Source organism: Danio rerio, chromosome 3, assembly GCF_052040795.2.
Source record: "Danio rerio strain M-AB ecotype USA chromosome 3, GRCz13ab, whole genome shotgun sequence".
Taxonomy (NCBI): domain Eukaryota; kingdom Metazoa; phylum Chordata; class Actinopteri; order Cypriniformes; family Danionidae; genus Danio; species Danio rerio.
The window spans coordinates 54,136,081-54,158,135 of record NC_141023.1 but is presented as its reverse complement, the minus strand read 5'-3'; the positions used below and the strand labels follow the sequence as shown (position 1 = coordinate 54,158,135).

General features: G+C 35.0%; 1 protein-coding gene across 5 annotated transcripts in view; it reads left to right on the top strand.

Moving 5' to 3' along the window:
* Nucleotides 1-21,831, top strand: part of cdc42ep4a (CDC42 effector protein (Rho GTPase binding) 4a) — a 49,959-nt gene extending 28,128 nt beyond the window's left edge. For 2 of the 5 annotated variants that reach the window (XM_087242471.1, XM_087242472.1), the window contains one exon: nt 18,736-21,831. In XM_087242471.1, the coding sequence (XP_087098597.1) occupies nt 18,887-19,894 (1,008 nt within the window). In that variant the 5' untranslated portion in view covers nt 18,736-18,886 and the 3' untranslated portion in view covers nt 19,895-21,831. Of the gene's footprint in view, nt 1-16,278; nt 16,990-17,009; nt 17,229-18,735 lie in introns of those variants that run through there. The other 3 variants (XM_087242474.1, XM_087242473.1, NM_001002183.1) reach the window with 3 other exon arrangements.
* Nucleotides 21,832-22,055: the final 224 nt, after the last annotated feature.

Sequence of the window (22,055 nt, the reverse complement as noted above, 5' to 3'; positions counted from 1 at the left end):
CTTGGCAAACAGTTTTGGAGAATTTAATGCCCCACTTATTTTGGCATCATGCATACTCGATCAACTTATGGGATGAGGTGAAAGAATATATTAATAACAGTTTTCAGTGTTGTAAACCACTCTTATTGTTGTAGGTAAATGTATCTTTTGGCTTTACTGTCTAAATAGTTTTTATTTAAAGAATTTACTTAAATTGTTAACAAAAATTTAACATTCACACATGTATATTTACTAATAAGAAACCAAATTTTTATGTATTGATGACTGACATATGCCTGTAAATTAGTAGTATCAGAGAATCTCTAAATAAAAAAAGCCCTACAAACTTAAAAGAATTGTGAACCCTATAATGTATTTATGTGATGATGACATGTGTATTCTGTATATTTGTATTTTATTTATACTTCAGATCAGATTGCCCAAGCGTGCTGCATAAAAGACATTTCAATGATGACCGCTGATGCAAATGAATTGCCTTAAAGGGACTTTGGTTAAACTAAACTAAACTGAACTAAACTAAACTCATCATATATCTATCAAGTACATGCTGTTAATTAATATCCTTCAGTACTTAGTAAACACACACCATAGCATAGACACTTAAAGTACCATCAGTGTCTTTTGCCAGTCTTGTTGTCCCCAGCTGTTTGCAGATCTGTTTTAATGGAAGTTGCTTTTGCTAGTGTGTGTGTCTGTGTGGCCTGGGGGTCACAGGCTCCTCCATCCAGGTCACTGACTCCTAATGGATTCGGTCAGACAGATCTGTCCCAGCCGAGTCCTCATCCTTCATCACATCATACTGCATCACATCACTTCTGACAGATTGATGTCCAGCAGGAAGAACCACTCACTGTAGAAATCTACACACTCAATAATAGATGAACTGAGCATCTTGCAGTCAATTCATTCTGCTAGCTCAATGTGATTCATGGAAATAAGATTTTCACTTTGCAGGATTTTTTTTTGCAGTGTTTTAAAGTTCTCTTCAGTTTTTGGTGGTGTTAGTTATCAATTTGGTAGTCCACTAGTTTGCTTGATTGGCGCCGAATGTGATGTCATGGAGTTGTTGGCGGAGGTTCGTTTTGGGTGTACAAGACATGATTTTGGCTGGCTGAGTGCACAAGTTTTTTGTAACTTTCTTTGTGTTTCTGCATTCGTTGATGCACGACTTGGAGCCGAGCTGGCGAGTTTACATATGTAACACATTTGGATTTCCAAAACAACAGCCTGATGTGAAGTTTTTTAGGTTTCCTTTGAAGCTTTGAGGGAAAACAAAGCATATATTTTGTGCACAGACTGTCCAGCTCCTTTTAAGTGAATTACTTTTTATTTAAAAAAAGAAAATTTAATTAAGTACGCAGTTAGCTTGTATATAAAAAAAATGTAGCCTAAGTTTGTCATTTAAACAACTGTATTAAAAGCAAACATTTTCGCAAGTGTCCTCCAAAGTTATCCACAACTTATTGGTTTTGTTTGAAGTTAAATTAATTAGTTTAGAAAAATCACTGGCTGACTTCTTTACTACAGTTTCATCATGACAGTTCTCTGTTGTTACAAATAATAGTACAAATGGCCAAAATGGCCAGCACGTCCAGCCTTAAAGCCTTCTCAGGCCCCGTTTACACTAATGCGTTTTAGTTTGAAAACGCATAAGTTTTGCTACGGTTACGCCAACCGTCCACACTACGCCGGAGTTCTCAAGCGCCAAAAACGAAGCGTTTCGAAAACGCTGGAGAGGCCGTTTTCATTCTGAAACGCTGCTGCTCCGTCTCAGTGTGGATGATGGAAACGGAGACATCTGAAAACGGAGGCGGGGCTGCTGACATTCACCTCTCTGATTGGGGCTTTTCCTGAATATTAAGTAGCCTAACACACACAGTTCAGTCCTGCATTTTCTCCTTGTAAGTTCAGACTTCGCAAGTTTGATCAAGGCTGCAGTCTCTTCTTCTCAGTTTGATATGGAAAACAGACTATACCGAGGACACGGGTAAATCTTCAAAGGAAACAGTGTACTTTATAACTTCATTCACATCACCCTGGCTACGTTGTTTCACTTTCTCAACAATAAAATGTAACGTTATACATGATTTAAGGAACTGCCTATCTTCATTTTGATATAAACAACTTAACAGACAGCAGAAATGTTGAGGCGTCGTGCTGCATGAGCGTCATCTTCACTGTGTGGATATTTATAACAAAACGGAGCCGATAACAACTGCCTCCTTTCAATTTCAGTGAAAATACGAAACACACCCTCTCTTTTGCTGAATATCAGTTTTAATAATCGATAATGGCCATTATAAAAGTATAACATACAATAAGTTTTTACATTATAGGAAATAAAGGCAAGCGATCAGTCAATATACAGAATAGGCTACGTGGGTTAATTAATCATTAACGTATCTTTGCGCTTAGCCAAAACACGTTACCTGAGAAAAAATCCAATGACCTAAGTCAGGGAATATGTCGTTAGATAAAGACAACAAGATGAATGAAATATCCCGTTTAATAAATATAGTGAGATTAGATCCAGCGGGAGATGCTTGATGAGAAGTCCGACTAGCAGAGCTCTCATCTGGGTAGACAGGCTGCAGCGCTTGGCAGAGAGTGTCTGTGTGGTCACGTGATGTGCGTTTTCAGCGTTTTGGTGTGGACGGAGAGCAGTTCAGAAACGCTGGGTAAAACGCGAGTGTGGACGCGGATCGTTTTCATTCTAAAACGCTGTTTTAAAACTAAAACGCACTAGTGTAAACAGGGCCTCAGTGCTTGGGTGCGTGCCGTGCAGTCAGCGGAGGCTTGTGCTGCAGACCCAAATGAAAGTCAGCATTTAGACAACTTGTCCACTGTATTTCTTTGTGTTTTGTGGTGCAGAAATGTGAGTGCTGTTCTAAAAAAGCTCAGCTGTGATAGTTTTTTGTCAGTTGCTATAAAACAATGCATCCCCCCAAAAATGTTGCCCCCATTGATAGCAACAGAAAACAAATGCTCAGCTCATGAAACAAAGAATGCACCAGTCGACGCAAGGTTAGTTATAAAGTAGTGTGCTCCAAAACAAAGAGATGAAAAGAAAAAAGGCATTTAGAAGATCTAAGCCAAGGGTGCCCAATCCTGTTTCTGGAGATCTAACGTCCTGCAGAGTTCAGCTGCAACCTTGAACCTTGATGCTTTAGTTACAAAGGGCTTCTTCAGATTCTGTTTTATAGTTTAACTATGTCCATGTATCGCATGTATTAAAATAAACATTTTAAGTCTAATTTTACTTAACTTTAAGACTACATGTAGATACAAACAAGAAAAGTATCTTTTAAACGTATCTATTAGTATAGATATGCTAGTTTCAGACTGCTGATGGAAACATTTCCTGTAAACCCTGTCACACATGATCATGCATTTACAATACAAATCGTTATAGGGGAGGCCAGATGTCGCTAAAAAACTACAAATAATTTTTATATCAACTATTGTTTTTTATGATTTAGAATATTATGTAAAGTGGATAGTGTAAATTATTTGCCACAATTTAAAGTGACTTGTTTACATGTTTTGATGTACTGGATCAAGCATTAATTTGGTTAGTGAAACCACCCCAAACCCTGTAATTCGCACCCTGACTTTAATTGTTCATTTACATAACAACAGTCTTTTGGGACTGAAGAAACATAAATCTGAAAACAGATAACCAAGTACACGTTTCTGAATACACCCTCATTGTCTGTGTAAATCCAATACACAAATCCACATAAGATCATCTGAACCATTTGAATTGCACTGAATGTTGCATTTTAATGTGGAACATGGTTATACACTGCTTTTATACACTGTGGCCATCATGAGTCCGATGCACTTCAACAACTCAACATCTCTGACTGGCAGAGCTATGATATAAACAAAACGCTATTGGTTATTTGTTTAAAGGGGAGGAGCTTCTCCATGTCCCACCTTGTCTTCATGTTTCAATAAAAATTACATGAAACAAAACTGCTCATTTCAAGGCACTGGACTTTTGACATTATAATTGTATTCAAGTTTCATATCTGCTTCTTCTCTAGTATTTCTTTTAGATGAGCTGAAGATTGGGGTGCGGAGAAGTAACCGTGTCATTATTTATGAAATCTCGAGATGTATAATAAAGGATCATGTGGTTCTCAAGGCCTTCGATCGGGCAGGCAGAGGAAAACTTCCAGAGATCAACAGTAGATCATTCACTGTCTGAGTGCTAGGATTCAGTCTGCACTTTTGTTTGATTCACATAGAGACGCTTGTTCGCAGTGAGCATCGCTTTTTGTTAGTCCACTGCACAAGTTAAGATGACATGAAGTGCATGTGACAATCCAGTGCGCTTCAGCTTTAAACGGCATGTTTTAATAGCTAAATTTTGTCTTTAAATGAGGTTTAAAGGTCATTTCTGCTCCACTGAAGGCAATCCGGCCTTCAAAAGGTGGCAAAGTTCTGTGGTCAGTTTTTAGTTAGAAGAGGCGGTGAAATGGAAAAACTTTTACTGCAAAGGGAAGCTTTTTTATAATCACACATTATATACTCTGTCTTCTGTTTTTGACTTTTGTATTTTTTATTGCTTGCTAAAGTCTCAGTCACACTGCACTTTTCGCCCATAGACAAAACATGACATCTCTGGACAGAATCCATACACTGTAAAACCCAAAAAGTTAAAGTAACTCAAACCGTTTGGGAAAAATGATTGCAACAAACCATTTAAGTTTAAAAACTAATCCAAATGAGTACTGTGAACTTAATCTGTTTGAGTAATGAAGCAATTTGAGCAAAGTAAAACCTGATAAATGAAGATAACTGTAAAATCCAATCGGTTAAGGCAACTGAAAAGTTTGAGGAAACCAATTGCAACAAACCATTTGAGTGAAAAAAAAAATACAAATCTAGTTACTCCATTTAAGTTGAAGTAATGAGATATTTAATTAACTTATTATGGAGTTTAAAACTCTTTTCAAATGAGTAGAATTAACTTTCAGTAAATTTTGAGTTAACTACACTCATTTCATTTGATACAGTAAAAGGTTGGTGAACTCAGACCTTCGAAATCCCATCCCTTGACTGTGAGAGAACTATCAAGGATCAAAACATGACATCTCTGGACAGAAATTTAAAACATGGAGCAATCGCTTGCTTTTTTAAATGTCTAATAAGCTTGTTTTATCCCCCCTCTTTTCGCGGTGCCACACGACAGAACATCGCATGCTCAAACTCTAATGTTACCGCTGCTTAACTCGTTGGTTGATTGGGGTGATTATTGTTTACAGGTGTGATGTGTAGAGTTTAGCTAGAGCTGCATCTCAAAAGGCACACTATGCACTTTTGTACCATGTACATGTATACAGTGTCATCCCAGATGGAACACTAGCGTTTTTTTTTTTGTTTGTTTTTTTTACTTGTAGTGCATTTACTTTACTAATTGTGCATAAGTATGCAATTTGGGATGCACCTTAAATCTTGAGTTCTCCTGTGTATCCTGTGTGACCTGATGAAGACCATGTAGGTTGAAACGTTGTCATATTATTATTATTTTTTATTTATTTTTTTTTTTTTGACAAACACCAAGTTATATTAAGAGTATTCTTGTATAATATTACATTTTTATTTCAGTGTTTGTGTTTGTCAATAGAGAATGACATAAACACCCACACTGAGTTTTATAGTAAGGGATATTCTACCAGAAACGTACATTTTCATTTATAAAAAATGTGATGGATCCTGACCTTTAAGCTTGTCTTTTCCCCCAAAAAAAATCAAAAACAAGCTGAAAGTTATACAATTCAATCACAGAACACATCCTTGATCACGGTCAGCTTCTCATCCACAAAATGATGTCACTTCCGAGTCATAGGTTTATTGCACGTATTTTATGCAAAATTTAATGCAAATGTGACAGGACTGACATAAACATAGGGACAATTGTAAATTTATGTATTTATTATAAATACTATATCTTTGTAGAATTTATTTACAATTTCGTGTTTTTAATCAACTTAACCTTTCTATTTCTGAATTTATTTATTTTTTTCTAAATAACAGTTTTTAGAATAACACAACTATTAAAGCTGTACATTTAACCTAGCTGAGGACAAGAACAATGACAGGGTTTGTACATTTGTAAAGTGTTTTTAAAGAAAAAAAGCTGAGAACTAAATGAATGACAAAACTATTATGTTTAGAAATGTGTTGAATTTTTTTTTTTTTTTATCTTAGTTAAAAAGAAATTAGAGGAAAAATAAATCGGGGCTAATAATTCATGGGGGCTAATAATTCTGACTTCAACTGTATGTATATATATATATATATATATATATATATATATATATATATATATATATATATATATATATATATATATATATATATATATATATATATATATATATGAACTGAACAAAAACTTTAAGTCAGAATTTGCCACTTTTGTACATACAATCATTCCATATTACAGACAAATGAAGATAAAATTCCAACAATATCTGAATTATGACTGAATATATAAACATGTAGCTGGAAACCGCAGCCGCCCTCATATGCATGATGTGTGTGTCCAAAGCGTGTATGTTATTCTATGAGATTTGCTGAACCTCTTAAACTCACACAGGGGTCAGGGGTCAGTATGTATAGGGTCGCGGCGATAGAGAAAGACGAGCAAATAGTGGGAGATGTGTTTAGTCTGTACAGAGGAAGTCCAGCCGAACTGTGTCTCTATCATAGACTCTAACAGAGGGTATTTGGAGAGTCACTCACCCCTTCAGAGGCCTGCGGTTTCCCACGCTGCCTTCCCATGCTCCCTGTTCATACGCCATAATCACACATAGCTATAAATACAGATCCTCTCCAATGCAAGCATTAGATAAACCGCTCCAGAGATCAACATGGACAACTACAGTATTAGCTGAAGGACATTAGCCTTTAGCACAATATGTGCTAATAGGCTTTCGTGGGGGTTTTAGACATGTGAAATTATAGTTTATAATTTTTAAAAGATTAGAGCATAAACAGGATGCATATGCACAATAAATTGATGGCCATATTGGTATTGGTATATTTTATTATTATAGTTATCAGCCTGATATGAAAATAGATCATGGGCAGATAAATGTATGTACCGGCAGCTAGCTCTCTGCAACTCTCACATGGTCGCCCACTGAAGCTAAGCACTGCTGCGCCCGGTCAGTACCTGGATGGGAGACCACATGGGAAAGCTAGGTTGCTGCCGGAAGTGGTGTTAGTGAGGCCAGCAGGGGGCGCCCAACCTGCGGTCTGTGTGGGTCCTAATGCCCCAGTATAGTGACGGGGACGCTATACTGCTCAGTGAGCGCCGTCTTTCGGATGAGACGTTAAACCGAGGTCCCGACTCTCTGCCTGACTCTCTAAAAATCCCAGGATGTCCTTCGAAAAGAGTAGGGGTTTAACCCCAGCATCCTGGCCAAATCTGCCCACTGGCCTTCATCCATCATGGCCACCTAAAACATCCCCATATTCAATTGGCTGCATCACTGTCTCCTCTCCACCAATCAGCTGGTGTGTGGTGTGCGGTCTGGCGCAAAATGGCTGCCGTCGCGTCATCCAGGTGGATGCTGCACACTGGTGGTGGATGAGGAGATCCCCCCCACTATGTAAAGCGCTTTGAGTGCCCAGAAAAGTGCTATATAAATGTAAGGAATTATTATTATTAATATTATTATTATTATGTACCATTTTTGTTTGTTGATCCATTTCAGACCATTAAAAATATGTAAAACTTTACATTTAAAAACAAGCAACTTTACAAAATTAGTTTGAAATATTTTGTCCAATAAATTATTAGGAGGGCGTCATGGTGGCGCAGTGGATAGCATGATCGCCTCACAGCAAAAAGGTTTGAGCCCCGGCTGGGTCAGTTGGGATTTCTGTGTGGAGTTTGCATGTTCTCTGCGTGTTCGTGTGGGTTTTTCTCTAGGTACTCCGGTTTCCTCTACAGTCCAAAGACATGCTTCACACGTGAAATGGGTAAACAAAATTGGCTGTAGCGTATGTGTGTGAATGCAAGGGTGTATGGGTGTTTCCCAGTGTTGGGTTGCGGCTGAAAGGGCATACGCTTCGTAAAACATAAGCTGGATAAGTTGGCGGTTCATTCCACTGTGGCTACTCCTAATTAAGAAGGACTGATACTGACGAATAACGTGTATATAATTGTGATTTTAACTAGCATTCCTAAAATATTTTCTGTTAATACAGTCTGAAAGTCTTTTTAAAAATCATTTAAAAATCTTAAAAATAACAAAGTGACAACGAAGAGCAATTTTGGGTTACTAGAAGAATAAAATACATGGTAATTACTAACATGAACTGTTAATGAAAGCAATAGAAACTGCTCTTGCACTGTAAAAAAATACATAATAAAACGTCTTGCCAATGTATGTTTTTTTTATAACTTAATTTAGAAAGTTAATCAATTTCAACTAGAATTTTAAAATAAACATATTTAAACTTGGCGTTAGCTTAATTGATGCAAGTTGAAATGACTAAAGTAAGATTGGTTAAACTTAAATATTTAAATTAGCAACTTATTTATTACAGTAGCTATGTTTCCATCCACCTATTTTTATGCGCATTTTGGACATGGGCATAAAAAAAGATTGATGATGCGCATACATTTTGAAAATGCACATAAAATACTCATGTGCATAGCTGAGTAGAATAAACTTTTTATTCAATAAGAAAAGATAAATAAACGATGCATATGGAAACACTTTTACTGAACAAATTCCAGTATGCACATTAAAAAAGTCAAGTGATTTTGTTATAGGAGATCATAAGATGATAAAATGTGTGTGAATTGACAAACCAAAAGTATGAGCACATTGTAAAACATCTGAATTGTTGTTTTGTTTATACTAAAACGTCTGAACCATTTTAGCATTAGTGTTATTATATTATCAATGACCTCCTGAACTATCAAGAGTGTATGTGCTCCCCGTCTCACGCCACCACACGCTCATTGCATGTTGACATTTGTCTTCTGAGGAACAAGTCATTTATTAAATAAATAAAAGATTTATGCAGCTTCTACCACAGTAAATTCCGTTTTTACTGTTGATATTTGGCACCAGTTAATCAGGAAGTGACAATTTTGTTCTCTTTGACTCATTAGATGAAAACGCTGCTTTATTTTCAAATCATTCTATTTTTGCAAATAAATTTAATTTGCATGTTTGGATGGAAACACAGCTAGTGTGGTTAAATTAATAAATATGACAGTAATTAAATATAAATAATTTGTAGCTACAAATTACATTCCCAGTTATGATATTTAGTGTGACTTGTTGGTGTTATCTTGACTGACTTTTGGATAGAACAACTGTTACATCTAAATGTCTATTTGCACTTTATTTATAATGAAGTGATTTTTAGTATGTGCCTCTGTGCATTTGTGTGCAGTTTTACAATTACATCCATTAATTTATCAGACGCTTTTAATTCAAAGCAACTTACAAAACAGGTTTAAAGAAGCAATAAATACACTTGATGCCATGACTAGTCTAAGTAGTTTAGCCGAGTCTGGTGCATATGGAGAGCAACATAATGTGTCTTCTACAGGTGTTTGTCAAGTCCACTCATCCTCATGAAGCACACTCAGAATTGCTCATTGTTTTCAGAAATATTGAGTTTTTATATGAATGTTTCTGGTGTATATGGAGAGAAAAATTGTTCTAAAAGCAGATAGCTGTGAACCAGTGTTTGATCAGTGACTCATACGCGACGTAATGTTTTAATAGAGTTTATTTTAAAGAAAACATAAGATATCAGCAATAGGGGAAAAACAGGACTTCAGAATTGCAATTTCTTTTCATAAATTAAGAGTAAGATTAAGAGTATGAAATTATGTTTCCTTGAAGTTTCGGGCATGTTTTAAACTAAAATCGATTGTCCTCTTTATTTGTTTGTCTTTGTTTTTGCTCATGCTTTTTATTTATCTGCCTGCAGGGTTTTTTCTTGGAAATAAAATTTCCAAAGAACATGTTTACTTGGAATTGAACCAGACTTTGGTAAAAACTCAAACAACACAAACATAGACATATTAATTTTTTAATGTTTAATAACAATGTAATGACACAAGGAGAATGTCATGAAAGACTGAAATGTATTCAATACTTTATATACTGTAAAAGGCTTTTTTTAATAATGGCAGCTTGAAGACGACTCGTATTTGGAGTCACATGCATTGCTCAGGTGTAATGTTTTTCCCAGACTTCAAACGAGTGTAAAAATATTGATGGTTCTGTGATCAAACCTGATCTTTATTTTGTATTTTCTATTGGATTTAAGTCCGGTGATTGGCTGGGCCATTCTACAGCTTGATTTTCTTTCTCTGAAAGCATTTGAGAGTTTCCTTGACTGTGTTTTGGGTCATTGTCTTGCTAAAATGTCCACTCTGGCTGCATCTTCATAATCTTGCTAATGTAGATGTTAGAATGAAGCAGCTAATATTCATTTACAATAGCCGCATTTCCAATATCGGGCCAGTGCGAGCCAGGGCTTTTATCGGGCCAGGCCGGGCCAATCGCTCGGGAGGTTGAGCAGTGAGGCCGAAATCATGTCGCGTTTCCATTGTCGGGCTAGTAGCTCACAGCGCGTCACGCAAACCACGCCCCCAGAACATCCCCCGAATCGAACGTCACTCAATCCGACCACTTCAGCGGGAAACAGGCAGATAAAGCACACCACATCATCACAAAACTATTAAAATTAGGACAACCAAAACAAACAAATGACACGATACTGTTCAGCAGTACAATGTATGTCTATACGCACATACCTTTGTGTTCTCATTCATCATCGAAATCCAGTGGTCTTGCCTCTAACGGAGGGACCCAGTGCAGGGAGTGCACACATCCATAATATAAAACCACATATATAAGATTCTCTGTTAATAACTCAATATAAAATGTATTTTAGAACATCCTCAATTAGACAGACGCTGTCCAAAATTAATATTAAATGCTCCGGAGAGAACTGAAACATAAACTTTTCCCTATAGGCTTTATGACACTTAATAGGTGATTCCCTATATTTAAAGATGTTGCTTATTATATCTTAAGTACATTTACATTTACATTTAGTCATTTAGCAGACGCTTTTATCCAAAGCGACTTACAAATGAGGACAAAGAAGCAATTTACACAACTAAGAGCAACAATGAATAGGTACTAAAGGCAAGTTTCAGGTCTGTAAAGTCTAAGTAAAGGAAAGTGTTAAGTGTTTCAGCACATAAGAGCAGCACGTAATAAAATATAGCCTATATTTTGTTGCGCTCAGCAGCTATGCACTAATAAAGCTCTTTATGTATTTAAAATTTCCTTTTTTATTTTTAACACGTCATATAAAAACATACTTACTTGTTTGAGGACACAGTACACATTGTAAACTTGCAGTTTTCCCCGATGCGTCAAAAAAGTGCTGCGCAGCTGGAAGACAGAAAAAAAGGTCACCTAGTTTCTGCTTTCACTCACCCTGAAAATGCTCTGTTGGCATGATTTGATTAATATCATCGTATCCAAATACTTTATAAATAATATTTAAAACCTTCTCCGGTGTTTATTGTTTTTATCTAAAATCTTTTTTTTTTTTTTCTGAGAGGCTTTTTAAAAAATGAAAGTTTAATATGGCTTTTTAATATTAAGTTTATATGGCAGTTTGATATAGTATCTAATTGTTATAGCTAGCTTTTGTTAGTTTTATATTGGTTTATTTATTTAATGTGATTTTATTATATCTGATATTTGTAATTCTTTGAATTATTTAAATATAACTAGGCTATTTTATCTAGATATGACAATATTGTTTTGAGCCTACAAAAGTTGACACGAAAATTGTAAAGTTTAATGTCTTTCTGTTGTATTCATATAGTGTATTATCTCCAAAATAAATAAAAACAATAAAAAATAAAAGAAAAAAGCCGCTGGCGGCATCAGCAGAGCTATGAAGGGAGTCTCACACAAACATACAGGCATCTAAACGTGCACAAACACACCTTTTAAACTTTACAAAAACTCTCGAAAACCTGCTGTCTATTGTGTCTTTAATATGGTGTAAAGATTATTATGCGTTATTAAAACATCAAGGAGGATGCAGCAAAGAAAAGTCACTTATAAATTAAAACTACTTTATTATTTTATGCAACAGCCTTACATTTAAAAGAGAAACATAAGGGCGATCATACGGAAAAAGACCCCAGCCTATAATTTGTTCCAGATGTTTTCTTTTCCTTATTTATTTGTTTGTTTATGTGTTTGGCGCATCTACTCATGTGCGATCGGAAAACTGCCCGCCTCTCCTTTCACTCCGCCCCGAAGCCCCGGCTGGCCCTCTTTGGCCCAAGGTATTCGGCTGGCCCCAAGAAAGCCCCGATTTGGCCCAATTAGGCCCCAGAAGTGACAGTGGAAACGTGACTGGCCTTGGCTCGCTCGCTTTAGGCGCGATAGTGGAAACGCGGCTAATGACATACTGTAGGGCGGAGGGTTGCCTAATAACAGTTGCTGTCTGGGCTTTGACTACCTTTCTACACCTCCCTTCCTTTATGTGTCCAATACTTTTTGTCCTGTCTCATTTTGTTTTATTATGCATAACTTAATTTTTAAACTAATTAGATTTGTTTTTTTTTCATATACATATTTTTTGGTCGTTATCAACATCTGGTGAAAATTTCATCTAAAAGTGGTGACATGTTGAATACTTATTTCTCTCACTATATATATATATATATATATATATATATATATATATATATATATATATATATATATATATATATATATATATATATATATATGTGTATATATACATGTGTATATATATATATATATATGTGTATATATACATGTGTATATATATATATATATATATGTATATATATGTATATATATATATATATGTATATATATATATATATATATATATATATATATATATATATATATATATATATATATATATATATATATATATATATATGTATATATATATATATATATATATATGTATATATATATATATATATATATATATATATGTATATATATATATATATATATATATATATGTATATATATATATATATATATATATATATATATATGTATATATATATATATATATATATATATATATGTATATATATATATATATATATATATATATATATGTATATATATATATATATATATATATATATATATATGTATATATATATATATATATATATATATATATATATATATATATATATATATATATATATATATATATATATATATGTATATATATGTATGTATATATATATATATATATATATGTATATATATGTATGTATATATATATATATATATATATATATATATATATATATATATATATATGTATATATATATATATATATATATATATATATATATATATATATATGTATATATATGTATGTATATATATATATATATATATATATATATATATATATATATATATGTATGTATATATATATATATATGTATATATATATATATATATATATATGTGTATATATGTATATATGTATATATATATATATATATATATATATATATATATATGTGTATATATGTATATATGTATATATATATATATATATATATGTATATATGTATATATATATATATATATATATATATATATATATATATATATATATATATATATATATATATATATATATATATATATATATATATATATACATATATATATATATATATATATATATATATATATATATAAACACACACATATATACATATATACATATATATATATATATATATATATATATATATATATATATATATATATATATATATATATATATATATATATATATATAAATAATGAGATTGTGTGTGTAACCACGGGGAGTGACACAAACAACTAAAGGTAAGATCCAATATGCAGGTTTAATCAGTGTCAAGCAAGCAATGGTCAAATCAGGTGTAAACAGGTATATGCAGACAATCCAGAATCGTAGTCGTAAAACAGGCAATAGGTCGTGAGGCAGGCGGCTATACAGGAGCACACCGATTAACAAGGCTAAAGTCTAAACACGGGAAACAAGACAAGGAAAAACACGTTGTAATATCACTGATAGCGAACAAGACTCGGCAAACTGGATGGGTGAATGTGTGGCTTATGTAGGGTGTGTAATCAGTCTCTAAAAGTCCTCAGGTGTTGTGAGTGTAATCAGGCTAGATGAGTTAGCAGGCGTGAGTGTGACCAGAGAGCATGTATGCATATGTAGTCCAAGAGAAAGGGGAAGTGTAGTCCATGGATATTGTGAGAGAACCAGCGATCTCTGGATAATGATCGCTGGTTATCGTGACTGTGTGTGTGTGTGTGTGTGTGTGTGTGTGTGTGTGTGTGTGTGTGTGTGTGTGTGTGTGTGTGTGTGTGTGTGTGTGTGTGTGTGTTTATATGTGTGTGTGTGTGTGTGTGTGTGTCTATATATATATACACACATATATATATATATATATATATATATATATATATATATATATATATATATATATATATATATATATACACATACATATACATATAAACACACACACATACTAGACTATATTAAATCTCTGTATAAATATTAAATAAATTATAAAAAAAAAACTTATAAAATGCAAATCCAATTAGATCTACTGTTTTTGTAAACAAAGATGCTCATCTTAGCTGTCTTATCCACAAAAAAGCAACTGTTTTGTACCTGAATCATCTAAACATTTGCAAAGTAATTAACAATCTGCACAAATCTGTGATGTTTTCTGTGGGGTGCAGATTTTACATTTTTGCCCATTTATTTACTCAACAACCTGAAAACCCAAGTTTTTGAAATAGAGTTGGTTTGTAATAATTGAGCTTTCTTAGCTGAAAGCGTTTGTTCACAATAGTTGGGAAATGTTTGTTTTGGGCATTGGTGTATGTGTGACAGGACAGAAATGCAGGGCAACTGTGTGTCTGTGGGATTTAGGGCTTTCCATCTTTCATCCACTGCTTGTTTTTCTCCCAGCTCATGCCACCCAGTAGCAACACCTCATATAAACACTGTTGGCTTTGTCCAAAGTTCTGCAAACCGTTGTTCGGCATTGTAATTTGTGGCACTAACTGAATAATTTAGCATATTGATTACTCATTGTGCTCTTTTTGCGCTCTGTTTATGAGAAATAATTTGTTAGTCTTATTAGACTTCCATATTTCTATTAATACAATTCTATTTTTCCACTCGGTTTTCAAATTAGTGGTAAAAAAGCCCCACCCCTTTTGTGAAATTTTAAGCATTGCATTTAAAGGATTTTGATTATTATTGCTGTGGTGTCCATGTCAGACTGTGTAAAATAAAGACTAACCAGCCTCATAGGTAAGCTGCATTTATTTACCTGTACCTGTGAGTTCAGAATGGAACTGTAACATTAATTAGACATTTATTATCATATATGTTATAATCCATATAACAAAACACTGGTGATTCATAAAATGTTTACCAACAATTATAATAATTAATGATTTGCAGCAAGGATGCATTTAATTAAACAAAAGTGACAGCAATTATTTGTAAATTATTGTAAACATTAATTAATTGTTCATTTTATTTAAAAAAAAGTTAATTAACCCTGTGTCTATACACAGTGTTTGGATTTGAAATAGAGGTAAAGTACTTCTAAATGTGTATATTAGTGTTTTGTAACATCTTGTTTTTATGAGGAGGGATTTTTGCCCAACACTCAACCCACATCCTGGAGCACTAGGACATACACACCTACAGCACATCTTTGGACATGGGGATTACATGCAAACTCCACACAGAAATGCCAATGACCCAGCTGCGGCTCAAACCAGCGACCTTCTTGCTGCGAGGCGACATCGCTACCCACTTCTTATAATTCTTCTATTATTCATTTGTTTTTGCTTCAGCTTATGTACTAGTTTGCTTTACAAGCAACGTAGCAACAGCAACTGTATAATCTGCCTTAAATAAAAGCATCTGTTAAATTCCTAAATGTGATTATGAACTTAAAATAACACTTCAAAACTTGATTGATGTACAACAAAAGCAATAGTAATGTTGCCACAAATGTGTTGTGCCTCCCTTTCTTTGTTTTCAGGTGGGTTTATAGCAGCTATGAAATGATGTCAGTGAAATGGGTGTGTGTTGCTTTTGAGCCCCAGGATGCCGCCTTTCATTGGCTGAGCTTTATTCTGCTCTCTCTCTCTAGCCTTCAGGGAGGATGCATGCAGTTGCTCTCTATCAGAAAACACAATAGACGATGTTCATTCTCTTGTGTTTAAACAGATATTCAGTTTGATACAATGTGGAGTTCAGGCTGTTAATTTTTAATATCAGATTGATAATGATACTCTAGTTAGATTTGCACATCATTTGTGCTAAATCATAGTTTTTAATTGAGTCTGGCGGATACATTATAATCAGCATAGTTTCTTGTTTAAGGCAAGACACGTAAGGCAAGAAAACATGTAAGTTTTTTAAGAGACCATTTTCTCTTTTGCTCTGAACCAAAGATTTAACAATATTTGCATAGACTAAAATCTGTATTATGATTTTTAATTTTTTTTTTTTTTTATGAGGAATGTCCATAATTAAGTTATGGTGATTTACAACATTGTATTCTATAAAACATTAACGATAATGTAACCAGACTTTAGCCAATATTCCCATTTTTGTGTATGCGCTATAATATGCAAAAATCGAAATATTTTTTCTAAAACTTGTAATACAAAAAAGTTTGCAATTCTTAATTCAATAAACAAACTAGGCAAGTATGTTAATACTAATTATAGTTAATTTTACCCTATTTACCTGCAGTGTCTTGCCTTAATGCCAAAGGGGGGAAAAATGCAAGCTGACAGGAAACGCTGACATCTGTGTGCAGTGGGGTGTTGCTATAGAGACACAGGCAGGTAAGGACATTATCAGGAAATGCAGACGAAGCTGGTAGGAAGACTCAGCTAGAAAGAGGTCATGAGCTGTTTGGGCACCACAGAGAAATTTTTCTCTCGCTGTTGTTCTTTTTCAGAAGATTTATGAATTTTACAGTGACAGGAAAAATGTGTTGCATGCCAAGCATTTGGTCTGCCTCTCACCCTTAGTGTTACTTTACAGAACTGGGAATAATGCAACAAAAGACTCGCCGGTGATGGTAAGCATTCAGAGAGGTTTGTTTAAGAGCGTCAGACCTTGTTGTGTTTTGAGTCTGAGGTTTGCACTAGCTTGCTTGCTTAATTTGAAGGTAATTGTGGTCGTCTCTGTTGAGCTGCTTAGTTTGGAGAGTAAAGGTTGAGTTTAGAGTTGCGTGAGATAATGTTACCCCTGAGCCATTAACCATGTTCTTCTGTCTCTATCTTTTTCACAGGCTGATTAAAGATGAAGTAGCTATTACGTTCTAGTCTCAAGTCTGCTATCAAGCATTGATGTTTGATGATATGATATGATGTGAAATTGCAGACTAAAATCACTAGCAGCTTGTCACTATAATGCACGTCATGATTTTGCCAAGTGTGATGCGATCCTGGATTAACATCTATGTTGGTCCTGGAACATTGTTTTTGTTCAAAAAATATAATCCATACATATTTTCTACCCCTTAATTTAACCGTAACTGTAAATTATTCCCAAAATTAGAGGGAAATAATAGTTCGATTACAATCATGTAGAAGAGAGTAAAACTAACCTTAAGTCTAAGCTAAACATAAACTGTAAACCTATCCTTTAATTCCGATTGGCTGATTAGAATGCTGTTCCAGATCAACATAAATGTAAATCCAGGACCATGTCCTTGGTGAAATCAGGTTGGCATCACTATATTTGTGTATTGTTAGGGTCACTGTTAGCTGTTTTGACACAATGTACACAGAATTAAATGAGTTTTCCATTTTACAAACTTGTTATAATCCAGTTTAAGAATCCAGAAGGAACCATACTTTTATCGTCATGAAAATTAGAAATGGTAATGATCCTAATAACAGGCTTCATTTTATTTAATCCTTTTTAAATTTTGGGGTAAACACAGTTTATACTGTTAAATACAGTTAACAGATTTCATGAAGCTAATCTCTTAGGATTTTACTTTTGACACCATAAGCATTTCACTAAGATTAGATTAGATTCAACTCTTTTGACATTACACATGTACAAGTACAAGGCACCGAAATGCAGTTTAGGTCTAACCAGCAGTGCAATAGCAGCAAGTGCAAGATATAGGTATAAGTTATAAAGTGCAGTTACAGAAAAACTATAGTGATAGTGATATTTACAGATGGGCTATAGTGATATTTACAGATTTACAGACTACTAAGTAGTTAAACTGTGCTTATCTTTTTAATGATTGAAACACTGCTTGCCTGATGGCAAGAATCCTGACCCCTTCCTCATCTAATTGCCAGAAACATTTTTGCAGCCTGACTTGGGGGAATGAATGACTCTGCAGCTAGTATTCTGGCAAGACGAATTGATAAGACATCCTGTAACTGCCTCTGTTCTGCCTGGACTACCAATTTCTGCTGTCTGTATTGATCTTGTACCCAGAATGCCAAACACAGCACTATAATTAACTTCTTGGCTTTGCACAGTGGTTTTGCTTGGAGTCAAGATGTCAGCTCTAGTTAACTATGAAATTTGATTTTGTTATTGTGTGTTTTTAATTACAGATTATCTCCTGTCTGGCAGCTGAATTGACGGCCATCAAGACTGGACAAAGTTAGGCTGAGCAGAATCTGGTTAAGAAAACAGCTTATTTGTGAAACCACAAAACCCCAGTGTCTAACAACTGAAGAACTGTGTTTGAGAGTTGAAATCAAGATGCCCATCTTAAAGCAGTTGGTGGCGGGGTCTCAGACCAAACGGCGTTCTCGTATGGACCTTACTACAGAAATGATCAGTGCTCCTTTGGGTGACTTCCGACACACCATGCATGTAGGACGCAGTGGAGAAGCTTTTGGAGATACCTCTTTCCTCAGCACTCGATCTGGAGAGCCACCCCAGGAGGGGCACACTTATCCTCGTTCTCCAAAACCAGGACTACTGTCTCGTACTTTTCGGAGCAGCAAACGCTCCCAGTCTGTCACCAGAGTAGACCAGCGAGACAACACCCTCCTCCCTCCCAGTGGATCACCTGCCTTTGTGAAGAATGCTATGTCCTTGCCTTTTTTGAACAATGAAGAAGGACAGGGTGGGGATGGTAGGGTGCTTAAAAGTTTGACTTCCAGCCCTTCCAATGGGGCCTCTGCTGACGCCTTGGACCTGGAGCTTCATGAGAAGCACTTCGGAGTGTTGACAGATCTGAGGCCTTCCCCAACATACAATGGGGGAGGTTTGAGGAAGGCTGAATCTGTGATGTCCTTCCATGTTGACCTTGGGCCATCAATGCTGGGTGAGATTCTGGGAGTGATGGAGAAGGAAGATGATGACCAGGGGTTTGAAGAAGGCAAGAGCAGCGAGGGACATGCATCTCCTCTTCCCTGCATCCAAGGAGGAGTGGAAATAGATGAGGAAATGACGGAAGTTATAATGAAAGAAGAGGAACCTGAGGAATTAGTTGCTCAAGACGAGAGTCAATTGAGAGCATCCAGCTCTGTTGACTTGGAGATTCAGAGTGAAGGCACCAGCACCCCAGAACCACACCATAAACATCTACATCAATTTGACAGCTGTTCTGTTTCCAGCTCAAGTTCAGCTGCTGTTGAGGAGAAACCAATCAGTGAGCCTTACGAGGAAGATATTGAAATTACTGAAAATGCCTGCAAACCAGTCAATGAACCAGCCTTCTCCTCCTTCATGGAAGATGAGGATGATGAGATCAGAGTATGAAAGCTTACAATCAGTAAAACATTAATGGGACAAAAAGATACATATCTTAAGTAGAAATTGACTATGTAAAGAGGGGGAAATGCAAAGACTGGAAGTATATGCAAGCACGACAAAGCTGGACAGATGCCTCAGGTTCCAGTGTCCCTTTAAAGATAAGTTGGAGAAACTGCTTTAGCTCAGACACCAAAAGCCATCTGTCACACTACTGATCCATGCCAAGATGAACAGCTTTGAATAGAAGTCCAAAAGGGTCTTGCTACAAGTTCCACTGAGGCTCTGCTGAAAATGCAGTCACAAATACATACGTCATTGTAACTGTCCTGAACTTGCTCAAGCAATGGCAGTTTTAAGCCATTAACCCACAGTCCCATGGAGGGTTCCCACATTTGAGAATTGGAAATATTAGGGATTTATTTGAAATTGAAGACACATTCATGAATTTTAAAATTTTTTTTCTCATCAGTTCTGTTAAAAAAAAAAAAAAAAAAAAACTCTTTGCGTGTAAATTTATTGGTCAAAAGATATGGGAACCCAGCTTGTGACTTGGTGGTGCCTAAAAATTAAAATTTATGTAGAGGAAGATGATCCCAAATGTTAGTTTATGTATTATTATACACATTCTAAGGGCAGCATTTGTAAAACCTCCTAAAAAGTTCTCATTTGATTGCAAATAAGTCAGTCATATATCCGGTGAAATTGTGATGTTAAGAGCTGCTGTGGTTTACAAGCTCAGGAAATGTCCTTGTAAAGTTTGAAAGGAGATTAATTGAAGGTGGCAGATGATTGAGAACCACTTCATCTCTTCACAAACTGATCATGGCTCACTTTTGGAAAAAAATGGCAACCGATGTCCCTCCATCCGATCTCATTTTTCAGTCTGTTCGTGTTTTGCATAGTAGTTTGCTCAGTATCTTGCATATCTCACCACTTCCTTCCTGCCCTACATGGCGTGTGAGGGGAACTGCTGTTTATTGCTGGAGTTTTTGATCAGTTTGGTTATTGCTGTCATTGAAACATTTAAACCACTGGTTAATGTGTTACATCAAAACTAAGAAGTCAGTTCTGTTGTTGTTAAAATGTCAGCTATATTAATTGTGCTAACATTGACAATAACACACACTGGCATTGGTATTGCTCCTTTGGAAATGCATTGGAGTGCTTTAATACACTGGTAAATGAAGACACTAAATTTAAATGATTTTGTTTGCGTCTTTTTCATTGTGTACATATAAATTTACATTCTACAGATGACCGTGAATAAACTAAAATGAGGCCTTTATTACTGCAGACTTTTATGTTAAACTTAAGTGCAGTAGTCTGAAAGCTTACGGTCTCAGAATTTAAGATCAGGCACTGTGAAGACGGATGTTTTTTGACATTAAGACTACAGTTTGACAAGATTGACAGGGAATTCTTAGCTGCTTCACACGTTTGGTCACATCAGCCTTAAGAAGAAAAGTGCCAAATCTAATCTAGCATGTACTGCCTAGTAAAGCCTGACATTAGAGTATCATTTAACATGGTGAATGAATTAGGCTTTGCCTTAATCTACTATTTCTGATTGGGGCTAAACGATCTATTTTAGTGGACAGTAATGCTTAGCAAGAGTTTATCTAATTTGCTTCTAAAAGAACCTCAGGGAGAAAAAAAAAACACATGGGGTTTGCGATTCTGATTTATTTGCATAACCTTGTGCTAACGGTCAGTTTTACAGCTGGGGAGATAAAAACATAGAGAGAAGAGAGAAGTCTGTTTATATCTGTGTGAGGTGAACTTTATCTTCGTTTTTTTCCCTATTTCTGATAGCAATGCTGTTTTTCTTGCTTAACTTTGCTACAATTTTTTTGTTGGCCTTGTATATTCATGCTTTCTAGCCTTTTCAAAAGGTTGTAACCTCTATATTTTATTTAAAATAAATGAAAAAGTTGTCCACAAAATGGTCTTTTCTTCAATATAATCCATGTAATGTTGTTTTACAATGAATTTGTATTTTGTAAGTGGCTAAAAAATTAATTTAAGACATAGTTCACTACAAAGCTATGGCTCTATCATACACCCGGCGCAACGTGGTGCAAGTCGCGACGCAATAGTTGTTTGCTAGTTTCAGCTTGGCGCAAGAGTCTTTGTTTTGAGGCATTGCGCCACGCTGTTTAAATAACAA